Source organism: Theropithecus gelada, chromosome 12 (genome assembly GCF_003255815.1).
Source record: "Theropithecus gelada isolate Dixy chromosome 12, Tgel_1.0, whole genome shotgun sequence".
NCBI lineage: Eukaryota > Metazoa > Chordata > Mammalia > Primates > Cercopithecidae > Theropithecus > Theropithecus gelada.
The window spans coordinates 13,967,216-13,985,608 of NC_037680.1; the positions used below are offsets into that span (position 1 = coordinate 13,967,216).

The following is an 18,393-nucleotide window of genomic DNA, read 5'->3' on the forward strand; positions in this document are numbered from 1 at the left end:
CCAGGAAAAAAAAAAAAAGTTGTAAAATTTAGGAACTAAAGTAGATGACAGGTTCAGTTAATTTCCATATAATACACTTATTTAAATTCCACTTCAATATACCCATTATACCTTATCCCAGTACAAAAGGGTAGGTTACCTTGGGTTTAAACTGTCTTGCAAAGAGAAGGTATCTTCTGATATCATCGAGGGAATAGACTCGATCAATTGATTCCTCAATTCTTGAATGCAAATCTACTATGCGCCTGGCAATGGCATAATCTGTAACCTAATTCAAAACAAGAAAATTACTTTGATAGTCACAGCAATATCTTCTCCAGACTATCCCAGGCAATAAGAAATGATTTATAGCCAAAAACAAGCTCTAAGATGCCACTTACAGAAGTATTAATGGGTACCAAGTTTCTGATGAAAGTTTGGGAACAGTTGGATTTAAAATCAAACTTTTAAATGTATACCATTGCCCCACTCTAAAACTATACCTGAAGGAATGCCTTTAAAAACAGTAGGGTAAAGCGCAGTGGCTCACACTTGTAATCCCAACACCTTGGGAGACTGATGTGAGAGGAGAGCTTGAGGCCAAGAGTTTGAGACCAGTCTGGGAAACAACGTGAGACCCTCCCTGTCTCTACAAAAAATAAAAAACAAAAAAATTAGCTGGGCATGGTAGTGCACATGTGTAATCCCAGCTACTCAGGTGGCTGAGGCAGGAGGATCACTTGAGCCCAGGAGGTTGAAGGTGCAGTGAAGCCATGATTGAACCACTGCACTCCATCCTGGGCAACAGAGCAAGCATTGTCTCAAAAACAAAACAACAAAAATAGCAGAACTAACATTTATAGGGCCCTCAGTGTATGAACACTGTTGTCTTAAGCAGGTCTTAGAAGAATTAACTTATGCAATCCTCACAAAAACCTTATTAGGTAAATGATATTATCCCCATTTTATACATGGGCAAATTGAGGCCTAGAAGGTTAAGTAATTTATCCAAGGTCACAGTTAAGTAGTGGAGCCAGTATTTGAATAGTCTAGCTTCAGAGACTGCTCTTAGCCACTAAATTTTGAAGATATTCATCCCAGAATATTGGGAAAAAAAAAAAAAAAGACCCCAAAATATGCAACTTGGTCTGAAATGGTTCAGGGAAAAAGTGTGCAGATATATAGAGACAGTAAGTAATAAAGCAAACAGGGTAATGTTAATATGTGAATCAGGTAAAGGGTATATGGGTGTTCTATGCACTATTCCATTTCTTGCAACTTTTCTGTAAGTTTGAAATTATTTCTAATTACAAAGTGGTTTGGGCGGAATACAGTGGCTCATGCCTGTAATCCTAGTACTTTGAGAGGCCAAGGCTGGTGGACAGCTTGAGCTCAGGAGTTCAAGACCAGACTGGGCAACACGGCAAAACTCTGTCTCTACAAAAAACACAAAACTTAGCTGGGCATGGTGGCCTGCACCTGTAGCTGCTCAGGAGGCTTAGGTGGGAGGGTGGCTTGAGCCCAGGAGGCAGAGGTTGCAGTGAACTGAGATCACGCCACTGCACTCTGGCCTGGACAACAGAGCCAGACCCTGTCTCAAAATAAATAACTAAAATAAAACAGGCTGGGTGCAGTGGCTCACGCCTGTAATCTCAGTACTTTGGGAGGCCGAGGCAGGGGGATCACCTGAGGTCAGGAGTTCGAGACCAGCCTGGCCAACATAGTGAAACCCCGTCTCTACTAAAAATACACAAATTAGCTGGGCATGGTGGTGCACACCTGTGATCCCAGCTACTCAGGAGGCTGAGGCAGGAGAATTACTTGAACCTGAGAGGCGGAGGTTGTAGTGGACTGAGACTGCAACACTGCACTCCAGACTGGTTAACAGAGTGAGGCTCCATCTCAAAAAAAAGAAAGAAAAGAAAAGAAAAGAAAAGAAAGAAAGAGAGAGAGAGAGAAAGAAAGGAAGGAAAAGAAAAGAAAAGAAAGAAAAGAAAAAAGAAAAAAAGAAAAGAAAAGAAAAAGAAAAAGAAAAAAGGCTTTTTGGCCAGGTACAGTGGCACGTGCCCATAATCCCAACACTTTGAGAAGCTGAGGTGGGTGGACTGGTTGAGCTCAGGAGTTAGAGGTCAGCCTGGGCAACATGGCAAAATCCTGTTTCTACAAAAAATTCAAAAGTTAGCCGGGCACAATGGTGCACACGTGTAGTCCCAGCTACTCGGGAGGCTGAGGTGGGAGGACTGCGTTAGCCCAGGAGGTTGAGGTTGCAGTGAGCCGCGATTGCACCACTGCAGGAAAGAGTAGGACTGTCTCAAAAACAAAACAAGCCGGGCGTGGTGGCTCACGCCTGTAATCCCAACACTTTGGGAGACTGAGGTGGGCGTTCGAGACCAGCCTGGCCAACATGGTAAAAACCCGTCTCTAGTAAAAATACACAAAATTAGCCGGGCGTGGTGGCACATGCCTGTAATCCCAGCTACCTGGGAGGCTGAGGCAGAAGAATCACTCAAACCCAGGAGACGGAGGTTGCAGTGAGCCAAGATCGTGCCACTGCACTCCAGCCTGGGCAACAGAGCAAGACTCTGTCCCAAAACAAAACAAAACTAAACAAAACAGTTTTTTAAAAATCTCGAATGTTTTAAAGGTTTATAACTTGATCTGCTACTAAAGCTACTTTAATGAATCATGTATGAAAATCAGACAACTCAATTATCTGGTGATTAAATATGTCTCTGTATTGTGAAGGGAAAAAAACTGAACCAAACCAAACCAAACCAGGTGTGATGCTGCAGGCCTATAATCTTGGCTACTCAGGAGGCTGAGGTGGTAAGGTAGTTTGAGGCCAAGAGTTCAAGACCAACACGGGTCTTGAACTTGCTGCTGTTGCTACAAAAAGATGAAAAAATTAATCAGGCGTGGTAGTACACACCTGTAGTCTCAGCTACTTGGGAGGCCGAGACAGGAGGATCACTGGAACCCAGGAGATTGAGGTTGCAATGAGCTAGGGTTATGGCACTGCCTGGGTGACAGAGTAAGACTTCGTCTTTAAAAAACAAATAAATAAAAATCCAAGCCCTCCAAACACAAAATGGAAGGTTGTGTTTATTTAGATAATATTTAAAGTTCCACTGTAATAAAGAGTTGTGCATTGTACCCAATAAAATGTAGAACCTCCTTGCTCAGTGATTTAAAAAGTACGGCCTAAAATATTAGTTCCTACAAACTGTCATTTTATAGTTCTGTGGGTATCTGAGGTGCATTGTTAAATATTTAAGTACAAATAACTCTAATAATTAAACTAACGTATCAGAATGCAAGTAAATCTACATTTTTTCACTCAATCTTAAAGGTAAGAAAAGAAGGTAAAATACATTCAGCAACTTGATAGGAAAAAATACGAAGATAAATGACTCATGATTTAACAAAAAAGAAGAAATTTCTTTGGCATCCCAGTTTTTTTCAAGGTGACTGAAAAATAAAATAAAAGCTCAATCAACAAAACAAAAAATCATATAAAAATCTTAAGAGTTTGGTTGGGGCCCAGCACAGTGGCTCACACCTATAATCCCAACACTTTGGGAGGCTGAGGTAGGTGTGGATCACTGGAGGCCAGGAGTTCAAGACCAGCCTGACCAACATGGTGAGACACTGTCTGTACTAAAACTATAAAAATTAGCCAGGCGTGGTGTTACATGCCTGTAATCCCAGCTACTTGGGAGGCTGTGACTCAAGAATCACTTGAACCTGGGAGGTGGAGGTTGCAGTAGGCCAAGACCGTGCCACTGCACTCCAGCCCAGTCTCCAGTGAGAGGCTGTTTTAAAAAAAAAAAAAAAAAAAAGTGTGGTTGGAAGTTAACTGTAACTTGTTTCCTTTTAAGAAACAGTAACAAAACCTGAAAACTTAATATTAACACAATTAAGTGGAAGCGACAATTCAAATGACTTTATTTTGAGTTGCTTACTAAACCCTTTGCCCGATCCTGTGCCACCCTGAGGGAAATCAAAGGCTGGGGCACACACATGCACCAGCTGTGGAGCAGTATATCTTCCAGCCTTGTCTCACTCGATTACTCAAACTGGAAATAAAAAAGGAAGCTCATGGGGTTACCTCATTACATTCATCCACAAGGATAAAGAAGAGATCGAATCGGGACATGATGGGAGCTGACAAATTTATATTCTGTTTCAATGATTTTGATCTGTCATAGTGTCCACTGATTGGGTTTGCTGCTGCCAAAATGGACGTCCGGGCGTTCAGAGTAGCCTGACCACAAAAGAAAGAATCTTAACAGGTTTAAATAGACCTCAGCCAATAAATATGTAACAAAATGTTCAATCTCACCCATAATTAACTAAACGTAAACCAAAATAATGATATCCTTTTTCACATAAACAGGAACTCCTATGTGATTTTGGTGGTGTGATGTGCACACTGTTGAAGACATCAATTTGTTAGAAATTTCTCTTATAGCCAAATATAAGAGGATGCTGTGTTCAAGGATGCTTACTACAACTTTGTTTGTAATACAAAACACTGAAAACGAACTAAATGTCACTCAACAGAAGTCTAAAGAACCAAGCTGTGGTATATACAATTGAATATGGGAAAGTAATAAAAAAACCAAAGTTGATCTATTATGTTCTGGTAAAAGATTGCCAAAATAAAATTATGAAGTTAAACCAGCAGGAATGAAACTGTTGGTATTATGCTTATTTATGTACAAAATATTCCTAAAAGGGACACAAACTCAATAGATCCCTATTTTTCTTCCTCCTGAAATTCCTTTTTATCCATTAGATACTAGTAAGCATCTACTGTTGCTGGGAGTTGCAGGGAAAGCGTTGTCTTTTCAATTTACAATTGTGTACTGCTTAAAATCTACTTGAATCTGTGGCTTTTAAAGTTTAGATTCTCCCTAGTATTGGTTATACTATCATACTTATTTTCATTTAAATTATCTGTTAATATAAATAATTATATACATATATATAATCCATCTGTTGATCTTTGGTTATTTTTGTTATAATTGGAGCATGCTTCGTCAAAGAAAATGAAGCTTTGTTCATGGACATTTTCCTCTACTATCACAGCAATACATTTACACAGTACTCTAAACAACATTTATAGTTTGAATAAATAATTCTCAGGGCTGTATTTTCCATTTTAATGAAAAGCATTACAAGTTGAAGTAATGAATTTTATCCAGGTGAACTTCTCTAGTACTACATTAATCAACAAGGCTATGGACAATGCAGTAGAACAGAAGTAGATACACATACCTTCACTCCTGCTTTAGTGATGGATATGGTCTGCTGTTCCATAGCTTCATGAATAGCAACTTGATCCCGCACGTCCATCTTATCAAATTCATCAATACAACACACACCCTGTAACCAAACAAACAAGCCTAAGAAGCTGTCTTTCAAGCTGGATGCATGGCTCACACCTATAATCCCAGCACTTTGGGAGGCCGAGGCAGGAAGAATGCTTAATTAAGGCCAGGCATTTGAGGTTACGGTGAGCTATGATTGCCACTGTACTCCAAGTTGGGTGACAGAGTGAGACCCTGTCTCTTAAAAAAACCACAATGGCCAGGTGTGGTGGCTCATGCCTGTAATCCCAGCACTTTGGAAGGCTGAGGTGGGCGGATCATGAGGTCAGGAGTTCGAGACCAGCCTGGCCAACATGGGGAAACCCCGTTTTTACTGAAAATACAAAAATTAGCCAGGTATGGTGGCATACACCTGTAATCCCAGCTACTCAGGAGGCTGAGGCAGGTGAATTGCTTGAACCCATGAGACAGAGGTTGCAGTAAGCCAAGATTGCACCACTGCACTCCAGCCTGGGCGACAGAGCAAGACTTCATCTCGAAAAAACAACAACAGTCTTTCAGATGGAAAATTACAAGTAAACTCACTAAGTCTGCTACCGCAGGGACTCTTCTATTCTCCAAACTAGCAGAAGATAGGTAAGTGAAGATTCTTAACTCCCTTTTCTAAGGAAGATAATTCAACAGATCCTAAAGCTACAAAGAATCATACAATTGACTTAAAACTAAGAGCATAACTAAAAATATACACTTATTGTACTTTCACTCAACATCAAAACCTTGTGTCAACTCCAGGATTGATTTTATACCTACAACTTGTACACATCTACTGATCTAAACTAGTCACAGCAAACACACATGCTCAGGACATGCTGATCAATTATCACAATTTCAAATTCTAGATGAAGAAAACTATGAATTATTTACTAAAGAATGTTGGGGTTTTCTGTTTTGTGTTTTTTGAGACAGTCTCGCTCTGTCGCCCAGGCTGGAGTGCAGTGGTGCAATCTCGGCTCACTGAAGCCTCCACCTCCCGGGCTCAGTGATCCTCCCACCTCAGCCTCTTGAGTAACTGGGACCACAGGCACCCGCCACCATGCCCGGCTAATTTTTGTATTTTTAGTAGAGAACATGGGGTTTCGTCATGTTGGCCAGGCTGGTCTCAAACTCCTGACCTCAGGTGATCCACCCACCTCGGCCTCCCAAAGTACTGGGACTATAGGTGTGAGCCACCGCACCCAGCTGAGAATGCTATTTTTAAGGACATCTTTTTAACAGTAACTTATAGGCCTTTACTGATAGGGTAGGGGTATTCTGACTTCTTTATACTGAAGAGTGTAAAATGTTCTTACATTATCAGCCAACATCAAAGCTCCAGCCTCAATGACAAACTCATGAGATTCTTCATCTCTCACAACAGCTGCTGTTAAGCCAGCAGCACTGGACGCTTTGCCACTGGTGTAGACAGCTCTGGGGCTGAACTCCTCCACGTGCCTGTTCAAGGTTATCATACAAAGACTCATTAATACGTCACTATACAGCACCCTTCCCAGGAAAACCAGCGGAAGAGTTTAAATCGCTGAAAGAACATCTGAGAGTGGCATTAAGCTTAAGCAATTCATAAAGACACATGCACAGACTAAATGGGAAGGCTCATCTCCTTCGGCTTTTCTTCTTTTTTTTTTTTTTTGAGACAGAGTCTTGCTCTGTCACCAAACGAGTGCAGTGTCACGATCTCAGCTAACTGCAACCTCCACCTCCCAGATTCAAGTGATTCTCATGCCTCAGCCTCCCAAGTAGCTGGGATTATAGGCATGCGCCATCACGCCTGGCTAATTTTTGTATTTTCAGAGTTAATACCTGATAAAAATATCAATTTTTTTTTTTAATTGAGACAGAGTCTTGCTCTGTCGCCGAGGCTGGAGTGCAGTGGTACGATCTCAGCTCACTGCAACCTTGCTACCTGGGTTCAAGCGATTCTCCTGCCTCAGCCTCCCGAGTTGCTGGGATTACAGGTGTGCGCCACTACGCCTGGCTAATTTTTGTATTTTTAGTAGAGATGGGGTTTCACCATGTTGGCCAGGCTGGTCTCGAACTCCCGACCTCAGGTGATCCGCCTACTTCGGCCTCCCGAAGTGCTGGGATTATAGACGTGAGCTACCACTCTAGCCTAAAACATCAATTTTATTTATTTATTTTTAAATTGTATTTATTTATTTATTTAGACGGAGTCTTGCTCTGTCCCCTAGGCTGGAGTGCAGTGGCGCAATCTTGGCTGACTTCAAGCTCCGCCTCGCGGGTTCATGTCATTCTCCTGCCTCAGCCTCCCAAGTAGCTGGGGCTACAGGCACCCGCCACCACACCTGGCTAATTTTTTTGTATTTTTAGTAGAGATGGGGTTTCACTGTGTTAGCCAGGATGGTCTTGATCTCCTGACCTCGTGATCCACCCATTTCAGCCTCCCAAAGTGCTGGGATTACAGGTGTGAGCCACCACGCCTGGCTAAAACATCAATTTTAAAAGCCTTTAATAGTAATAAATAGCAACAATCAACTATCAGAAGGTCTTGCAATTAAAAATAAAACAAAACTAGATATGGGGCTTATTCCAGAAATGCAAGATTGGTTTAACATCTGAAAATCAATCAATATGCTAAATTAATAAAACTACATGACCACCAAAACAGATGTAGAAAAAGTATCTGACAAAATCCAACACCTTTCATTATAAAAACCAAACAAACTAGGAATAGAGAAGATTTTCCTAAGTCTAATAAAGGGCATCTATGAAAATCACAGATAACATCAAACTCAAAGGTGAAAGGCTGAATGTTTTGCCCCTATGATCAGGAACAAGACACGGATGTCTGCTCTTGCCACTTCTATTCAACGTTATACTGATGGCTCTAATCAAGGGCAATTAGGCAAGAAAAAAAGGCAGCCAGATTGGATACTCCAACTATCATTATACACAGATTTTATACATAAAAAATGCTACGGAATTCACTAAGACTGTCACATACCACATGATACTGTTACCAGAGGCAACACTGTAGTACATCTTTTTTTTTGGGCGGCGGGGGGAGAGAGAATGACAAGAAAAAAAACATCCTTTGTAACACAGGACTACTATCTTAAAATCTAAAACTCAGTTCGTGATATGTTCAAAAGAAATATTTACTCATAATACTTCAAACCAACTAAAAACGTTCAATATTCTAAAATGGTACTATGTTACAAATTTCCAAAACAAATAAAGAAAAGGCAGTTTGATGTAGCACGAAGTACACACGTTTTGCAGGCAACGGCAACTGTATCTGAATTTTAATATTCATGGCTCAGTGTCACCTTTCACCTACAAGAGAGTGGGCAAATTTCTTGTAGGCTTGGAGAGGTTGTGACTCCCTGAAAAAAAGGTGGCCGGGCGCGGTGGCTCAAGCCTGTAATCCCAGCACTTTGGGAGGCCGAGACGGGCGGATCATGAGGTCAGGAGATCGAGACCATCCTGGCTAACACGGTGAAACCCTGTCTCTACTAAAAAAAATACAAAAAAACTAGCCGGGCGAGGTGGCGGGCGCCTGTAGTCCCAGCTACTCGGGAGGCTGAGGCAGGAGAATGGCGTGAACCCGGGAGGTGGAGCTTGCAGTGAGCTGAGATCGCGCCACTGCACTCCAGCCTGGGCGGCAGAGCGAGACTCCGTCTCAAAAAAAAAAAAAAGAAAAAGAAAAAGAAAAAGGGAATAATACACATGCCTGTCTGGGTGCTGCCAGAGTAAGACATAACACATACACGCACCGAGAACATGGCAGGTGCTCAGAAACTGGTTGCTTTTATTTTGGGCCCTAAGTTTCTTAAAAGTTTGAAAGTAACCAAGTATTTACTACAGCTTCTAAAAATAGTCAAAAATAGTGTTCCCACTGACAAAGTTAACATAAAATATCTCATAGCATTCCCTTTAGAAAGTACATCCTATTTTAAAACCTAACAAATGTTTGTATTCTTAGTCTCAACAATCCTGTATCTAGCAATATACCCAGAGGAAACAAACAAAAAATGTATATAACATTATGATGTTCACTGCATCTATATCAATAATTATTATAATAAACTATCCTGTTAAATTTAACAGGGCTAAGGAAATGATTTTGTAAGTTATAATATACCAACAAAAGAAGACATCTGTGAAAATGAGAAACTCACGAGATTTTTCCATGCAAAAAGAAACATGGAAAAAATGTTTAGGGAAAATTAAAATTACAAGTATGTATAATATGATTTACAATAATGAAAATACATAATTCACATATTCAAACACTTTTCTACAAAGATATTATACAAAGACTAAAGAGTTCAATGTGAGATTGGTATTGCAGGCAATTTTTCCCTATTCTAAAAAATTGTAAAATGTTGCCATATCTTTATGAGAATTATATATTTAACATAGTCATAATTTACACTCCTAGTAAGGCCATGGTGACTGTATTCTTGGTAGCACAGCCAGCCTGGGAACTATGTACACTTTTTCCTGCTATACTATATCAGGCAAATGCTTACTTGAGAAATTGGCTCTTAGCTGTACTTGGGTCACCAACAATGCAAACATTTATGTCCCCTCGAAGAGAGGTCCCTTCTCCTGTTGTCTTTGGAACGCCACCAAAGAGCATCAGCAGGACACCCCGTTTTACTTCATCATTGCCTGAAATGAAAAGCTATAGATGAAAAACTAATTTTTCAACATGAAGTTAAACACTTTCAGAGGAAACAGTAAAGGCATGTTTACCAACCAAAAGGTAGAGTCAGCTAAAGCAAAGCATAAAACTGGAGTAATAATACCTGGCTTCTGATCTTGGTTCTTGCTCTGTGGACTTAGTCACCTAAACCACTGTTCTAATGTCTTCTCCTACACCACAGATGTCACTGTGCCAGTGCTCACCATCCTAAAAGCCAGAGCCTTTACTTGTCCATGAGTCCTACCTCCTACACAAAACCTTACCCAATGCCTTAGCCCTCAACGATCTCTCCTGATAAATGAACTATGTCCACCAGAGCCTACCACATTTGCTAGTCCTTTTTAATGCCAGTTCTTATAGTTCTGTCAAGAGTTTGAGGAAATGGTTCATAACACTTTTCTATCACCTACAGTGACCAGTACTGAATAAATATATGTTAACTGAATTCATGTGGATTAAATAAGATGCTGAATGCAATTTACAGCTGCTTAGTTCATAAATCCAGTAAGAAGGAAAAACAATTTTCTTAAAAAAAAAATTGTTTCTTGAAAACAATTTTCTTAATAGCACACTGTGCTATTAAACATTTTTCTGTGGAATTATCTACTCTGTGAACTCCATCGACAAAGTGCTATGCAAATTTACACAAGGCATTCCTTGAAGTAGAAAATTAGGCTGGGTGTGGTGGCTTATGCCTGTAATTCGAGCACTTTGGAAGGCCAAGGCGGGAGGATTGCTTGAGCCCAGAGGTTTGAGACCAGCCCAGGCAACGTGGTGAAATCCCATCTCTAAAAAAATTTTTTTTTTAATTAGCTGGGCACGGTGGCAGGCACCTGTAGTCCCAGCTAATTTGGGGGCTATGGTGGAGAACCATTTAAGCCCAGGAGGTTGAGGCTGTAGTAGGCTGTGTTCGCTGTCACTGCACTCCAGCCTGGGCGACAGTGAGACCCTACAAAACAAAACAAAACAAAAGAGGTAGAAAACAAAAAACCCATTCCACAAACAAAACTTCTTTGACTTATATTTAGATAGAAAAAAAGGGCCGGATGCAGTGGCTCATGCCTATAATCCCAGCACTTTGGGAGGCCAAGGTGGATGGGTCACTTGAGGTCAGGAGGGAGTTCGAGACCAGCCTGGCCAACATGGCGAAACCCCACCTCTACTAAAAATACAAAAATTAGCCGGGCATTGTGGGGCATGCCTGCAATCCCAGCTACTCGTGAGGCTGAGGCAGGAGAATCGCTTGAACCTGGGAGGCAGAGGTTGCAGTGAGCCGAGATCACGCCACTACACTCCAGCCTGGGCGACAGAGCGAGACTCTGTCTCAAAAAAAACCCAAAAAAACAAAAAAAAAAACAAATAAATAAAATTTAAAAAAGATTAAAAAAAAGTTAATGAGTTCCTACCACAATCCCAATTGAGTATAGAAGACAAGGATGGAAGAGTTCAAAGATAAAGCATCAGGCACAAAATGTTAGTTATAGCCTTCAAAACACAGCTAGCAACCAAGAGTCAGGAAAATGTGAAACTGCCAAAGGTATAGACAGAACAAGTAACCAATCATAAACATTCCATCTTGGTAAATAAAAAGACAAACAAGAGCCAAGTGTGGTGACCTACACCTGTAATCCCAGCTACCGGGGAGGCTGGAGGTAGGAAGATTGCTTTAGCCCAGGAGGGAGTGCTTCAGCCTAGACAACATAGCAAAACTGTCTCTCTAAAACACACACACATACACACATGTGTGCACATACACACAACAACAATAACAAGGCCAGGAGACTACAACCACAAAAAGGCCAGGAGACTAGTCTAGCATATTGAAACTTTAAGTGCATTTCGTCATAAGGCCAGGAAATAAGATGACGAAATAACTTTTTTTCCTTAAAAAAAAAAAAAGATAAAAATACATAATAAAACCTATCATTTTAACCATTTTTCAATCTATAGTTCAGTGGCACTAAGTACATTATGTTGTATAACTGTCACCACTATCCCTTTCCAGAACTTTGTCATCATCCCAAATAGCAACTTTATCCATTAAATAACTAATTTCTCCCATTCTCCAAGTCACTGATAATCTCTATCCTACCTTATCTCTATGAATTTGCACATTACAGGTACCTCATATAAGTGAAATCATGTACCTGTCCTTTTGTAAATGACCTCTTTTAGACCCACTAAAAACTTTCATGGTCTGATTTATGTGCTTTAAGAAATCACTTGTGGCTGTTTATAATCATTATTTTGATTTCAAGTTTATGGTATAAATGGATGGAATTCTTACCATGTATAGTAGGGAACAGGCTGGTACAAAGATTGTGGTATAGATTTTTATCTTGACTCATCTCAAACACTTTCTCCCATTCTTTCACAGTCATTTGGTTCTTAATGCTTTCGGCTGTCTGTTCCTCATCTCTGAGCTCTTTTCCCCCAAACTAAGGGTAGAGAACAAAGGAAGAATTATTAGTATAGAAGCAGTCAAAAGAGCATAAAGGAGAAGAAACTTCATTGCATGGGAAGTCAACCTCACAATTTATTGACTGTAAAGGTTTAACAACAACAACAAGGCCGGGCGCGGTGGCTCAAGCCTGTAATCCCAGCACTTTGGGAGGCCGAGACGGGCGGATCACGAGGTCAGGAGATCGAGACCATCCTGGCTAACACGGTGAAACCCCGTCTCTATTAAGAAATACAAAAAACTAGCCGGGCGAGGTGGCGGGCGCCTGTAGTCCCAGCTACTCGGGAGGCTGAGGCCGGAGAATGGCGTGAACCCGGGAGGCGGAGCTTGCAGTGAGCTGAGATCCGGCCACTGCACTCCAGCCTGGGCGACAGAGCGAGACTCCGTCTCAAAAAAAAAAAAAAAAAAAAAAAAAAAAAAACAACAACAACAACAAAAAACCAAAAACAACTCCCCAGACTAGTAAGCCCTCAGTTAACAAAGACACTTAAGGGTGTGTCATTTCTCCAGTGAATTAAATAGAAAAAAAGCTACCTGAATGCTCAAGAGATAAACCATAGCAGAATGTTAATCACTGATATAAAGATGCAAATAAAATAAGAGATTATGTTCACTTCCTTTTTCCAATACTGAACTATTTTCCAAACTCCCATTTATGAGTTAACTGAACAATACTGCCAGGGGTTCATCATTCTCAGAAATTTACTTCCCAGATTACTAAATCTTTTTATTTATATTTCCTCCAAAAGCTTAACAGAGGTGTGAAACTTAAAACAAAAAACAGCATGGATAATTTGTACCACTGTTCTTAAAAGCATTTAGCTCTTATGTAAGACATCAAATAAGACTGTTTTTTTCAAGATCAGAAAGACATATGTCAAAAGATTTGGTTTTAAAACTCATCAAATCTTAACCCCATCCCCTGCTCTTAACATTGATGAGATAACCCAGATGTTTCAGAATCCTATCACTTTGTGGCAGCCTCAGGGTAGGTGTTTCTTAAGCTGTCACTCTACTAAGACTCACTGTTGGCCTGCCTGGCCAACAGAGCAAGACCTCATCTCTAAAAAAAATTTTTTAATTAGCTGGGTGCGGTGATTCATACCTATAATCCCAGCTACTCAGGGGGTTGAGATGGTAGGATCACTTGAGCCCAGGAAGTGGAGGCTACAGTGAGCCATGACTTTGCCACTGCACTCTAGCCTGGGTGACAGAGAGACTGTTTCAAAAACAAACAAAAACCCCAAAATGACTTACCCTTGGGTTGGTTGGCGCAACACAGCAGGCAAGAAAGACCAGCCTGTAAGAAAGGTCCCTAACACCAAGGGCCCGGAGTCCTCGAATGCCTTCTGTCTCATATCCATCAACACCACTGACACGGGAATTAGTTTCTGCACGTGCTCCTGAAACAGAATGATAGGCTGTTTCACAACTTAAATATTAAAGGTGCTGAATAGCTTTAAAAATGCTCAAATAAGTGAAAGCTATAAATCCAAAGACTTCACTTAAGCCTTGAATACTTTCAGAATAGCACCATTTGTGGCAAAACCAGTTTCTTTTTATTCTCATCACAGTTCCTTGCTCAGCTTCTGATTGGCAGCCAAAAAGAAGACAATGTAGATGTGGGAAGTTAGACACTCTGCAGTTTAGGTAACTGAGAATTTGTTAAATTTGAGCCACAGATTACTGACCTGGTGTGCTAAGCTTGGAGACGTCAGGCACAACAATCAGTGTCCCTGTAAAGTCACACTTGTCACCAGCTTGAGCTGATTCCACAGCTTCAGACCTCAAAATAACTTCTAAACTGCGGGGGATACTCCCTCGAGGAAGCTCAGCTTGGGTCTCTTGAATACGAACCTGTAATAAAGACAAACAGCCAAGAATGAGAAGCGATCCCTTTCAGATGCCATACAATCTAAATTAAATACCACAAATACTGACATATTCTAAACTATCTGACCCATTAGCAGACTTTTCACATGTTATCAACATTCATCCCAAAAATTATCTACTCTAAAACTCCTTTTAGTCAAATAGTTCAATTTGGCAAAAGATTACATCTATTTAAAAACTTCATGCTGATTCAAGCAGCAGAGGAAAAAAAAAAACTTCTTTTACTCTCATTTAAAAAGTTTTTTTTTCTCTTTGTTCAAAATGACTCTAAATATGTTATATGTTCCATCTTCTCCTAAGCTTTAAGATAATTTTATGGAAAATTTCAAATATACCTTTTAATACCCTCCACTTCAACACAACTGCCAACATTATTTACAGATACATGTTTTTTCTTTTTTACTATATATTTGAACAAAGTTGTAAACATCAAGAATCTTCACACCTAGCCGGGCGCGGTGGCTCACGCCTGTAATCCCAGCACTTTGGGAGGCCGAGGCGGGCGGATCACGAGGTCAGGAGATCGAGACCATCCTGGCTAACATGGTGAAACCCCGTCTCTACTAAAAATGCAAAAATTAGCCGGGCGAAGCGGCGGGCGCCTGTAGTCCCAGCTACTCGGGAGGCTGAGGCAGGAGAATGGCGTGAACCCGGGAGGCGGAGCTTGCAGTGAGCCGAGATCGCGCCACTGCACTCCAGCCTGGGCGACTAAGCGAGACTCTGTCTCAAAAAAAAAAAAAAAAAAAGAATCTTCACACCTAAATATTTTAGCATTCATCTCTAAGAATAAAGACAATCCTCTGTTACAATACCATTAACACAACCAAGATAATTAAACAATATTTAATTTCATAAAATTACACATCTTCTATTATCTAGTCCGTCTTCAAATGTCTTGATTGTCAAGTGTCCTTTATACAATTGTTTTCTTCCCCGAAACTAAGACCCAATCTGACTCATACTTTATAAGATAAGGTATCTACTACCCAAAGCTGTTGGCAGAATATGTGCATCTTATAAGCTACCAGGTTAATGTAAGAAAGCTAAATAAGGAGAATGATTATCAGAGCAATATAAGCAATATTAAATTCATCTGATAATTATTCCATACTTAAGCGGTTTCAACTTTTCTTTCCTTTTTGTATGTCCCAAAAAATTAAGACCTGCTGAAATTTAAGAGTCCCCTTCATTCTGCCATCCATCACTTCTTGCCCAGGTAACTGAAATTGCCTATTACCCTCTGTTAAACCCATCACGGACTTACTCAGTTTCCTTAAAAAAAAAAAAAAAAAAAAAACAAAACAAAAAAAACCCACACACACAGGCACGGTGGCTCATGCCTGTAATCCCAGCACTTTGGGAGGCCGAGGCGGGCAGATCACGAAGTCAGGAGATCGAGACCATCTTGGGTTAACATGGTGAAACCCCCTCTCTACTAAAAATATAAAAAAATCAGCCGGGTGTGGCGGCGGGCGTCTGTAGTCCCAACTACTGGAGAGGCTGAGGCAGGAGAATGGCCTGAACCTGGGAGGCAGAGCTTGCAGTGAGTGGAGATCACGCCACTGCATTCCAGCCTGGGTGACAGAGTGCGACTTTGTCTCAAAAAAAACAAAACAAAACAAACAAACAAAAAAACACACACACATAAACTACCTTCCCAGTATATTCCCACTGCTTATTAAGATAGGCTCAAACTTCTCAGCCTAAGATTTAGGGATCCAAGTACCTCCAGGTCTCACATCACATCATCTCTCAGATGATCTCCAACTTGGCTCCTTTACTTCAATCATGATAATCCTCATTGCTTCCCAGCTAGCCTGTTTTATTCACGCTTTCCCTTCTATGCACCAAATGGAAATCTTACACTAATAAGTTGCTATTTCTTCAAAGTTTTCTTTTTTTTTTTTGAGACTGAGTCTGGCTCTGTCGCCCAGGCTGGAGTGCAGTGGCCGGATCTCAGCTCACTGCAAGCTCCGCCTCCCGGGTTTACGCCATTCTCCTGCCTCAGCCTCCCGAGTAGCTGGGACTACAGGCGCCCGCCACTTCGCCTGGCTAGTTTTTTGTATTTTTTAGTAGAGATGGGGTTTCACCGTGTTAGCCAGGATAGTCTCGATCTCCTGACCTCGTGATCCGCCCGTCTCGGCCTCCCAAAGTGCTGGGATTACAGGCTTGAGCCACCGCGCCCGGCCTCTTCAAAGTTTTCTTAACTCCAGTTTATAATAACCACCACCACCTAGTTACCATTTATTCTTTGACAAATATATTTTGTCAGTCTTAAGGAACTTCCAAGTTATTAAAAGTTAAAACAGATGTATATACTAACAATTACAATTTACATGAAGAGTTTTGGGCTTAAATTTGTAGTCATTTTGATGATGCTTAACTTATATAAAAATTGAATTGAACATGATCTAAATAGAAGTTATTGCAAGGGTCTAGAAGTGAATTATTATCATTGACGGACTCTGATCTACACAGATGTTTAATACCTTTTGAAAATCAACAAATCTTGATTTATTTGTATCCAGCAAGAATCTCCTCCTGTTGGCACAAACTGGATTTCGGCAGATGTTTGGCTGTGTGTATTTGAACTGCTGTTCTACATCCCTGATCACTGTCTGACAGTCCAAGCACAGAAAAGTTCCGCTCACAAGCTCTGGGTGAACTGGGTGAGTCCGCACCACCTGCCCACTGATGCGAGTGAGCAAACCAATTCTGGATGAGGTGAGCTCTCGAATCCTGTTTAAAGACAAATGTCCCATTAGTAAACATTCATCTCCTAACTAAGAATCTTTCCATTTTAGTGAGACGGCATTCAAAGATAATTTATGTTTAAAAAAAAAATTTAAGAGACAAGGTATTCTTTGGACTCTCCTGTAAGAATAATTTAGTCAATGTGCCCATTCCTAAATTATATGATGTATATGCATCCAGAACAATATATATAAATGAATAAATATAAATTAAAGGATGCCAAAAAAAAGAAAATTAAAATTACAAAACAGAACGGGCCGGGCGCGGTGGCTCACACCTGTAATCCCAGCACTTTGGTAGACTGAGGCGGGCAGATCACGAGGTCAACAGATCGAGACCATCCTGGCCAACATGGTGAAACCCTATCTCTACTAAAAATACAAAAACTAGCTGGGCACGGTGGCGAGCACCTGTAATCCCAGCTACTTGGAGGCGCTGAGGCAGGAGAACTGCTTGAACCCGGGAGGTGGAAGTTGTAGTGAGCCAAGATTGCGCCACTGCACTCCGGCCCAGGTGATAGAGCAAGGCTCTGTCTCGGGGGAGAAAAAGAAAAAAAAAAAACAAAACCCAGAATGATCCTGTTTTTGTTTTATATGCAAATACTTTTTTGCTTACCTGCAATTTCTTTAAAAAAAGATGTTACACAATAATCCTATCATGAGAAAAAATTTTGTACTGAAAGTTCAGAAACACTTCCTTTACAAACCCATTTTATGTGAAATAACGGTAATTTTATAAAGTAATTTCAGTAGTTTAACTGCCCAAAATATCACTTCAATTTTATCCAGTAAATTTATTCTTAAAATAACTACCAAAGGGGTGTTTGAAAATTATGTATTTAAACTGACAAAAATTTCCAGAGATTCAGGAATTTCTAGAATTTCATATTTTCTCCCTTGATCAATTTTCTCCCAGATTTCCCTAAAAGGCACCCTAAAATGTGGTAATCCTAAGACTTTGCTTCACTTCATTTACATCTAATCCCATCTCTACAGGAAAATATATCACTCTAAAACTAAACTTTCTGGATAACTGGGTATAACTCCTATAAAAGTCAACCTTCTACAAAATCTGAATACAAACCACTATTTTCTCCTCCTGGTATAACAGCATCAATGTTGTAAGTACTCGTTTTATAATTATTGTGATTACCAATTATGAAAAAGTAATTTTTACAGCAACAAACCTACTTTTTGCATGATTTAGGTAGAAAACCTAAGCCAAAAGACTTCACAGATAAGGAAACT

General features: G+C 40.5%; 1 protein-coding gene across 1 annotated transcript in view; it reads right to left on the reverse strand.

Moving 5' to 3' along the window:
* The window catches only part of MCM6 (minichromosome maintenance complex component 6), a 37,503-nt gene that overhangs the window by 12,754 nt on the left and 6,356 nt on the right, over window positions 1–18,393 (reverse strand). Inside the window, exons 4-12 of the mRNA XM_025404270.1 lie at window positions 16,882–17,131; window positions 14,191–14,356; window positions 13,757–13,902; window positions 12,326–12,476; window positions 9,863–10,004; window positions 6,662–6,803; window positions 5,260–5,367; window positions 4,088–4,243; window positions 140–268 (exon numbers count right to left, since the gene is read on the reverse strand). Coding sequence (XP_025260055.1) covers window positions 140–268; window positions 4,088–4,243; window positions 5,260–5,367; window positions 6,662–6,803; window positions 9,863–10,004; window positions 12,326–12,476; window positions 13,757–13,902; window positions 14,191–14,356; window positions 16,882–17,131 — 1,390 coding nt within the window. The remainder of the gene's footprint in view (window positions 1–139; window positions 269–4,087; window positions 4,244–5,259; window positions 5,368–6,661; window positions 6,804–9,862; window positions 10,005–12,325; window positions 12,477–13,756; window positions 13,903–14,190; window positions 14,357–16,881; window positions 17,132–18,393) is intronic.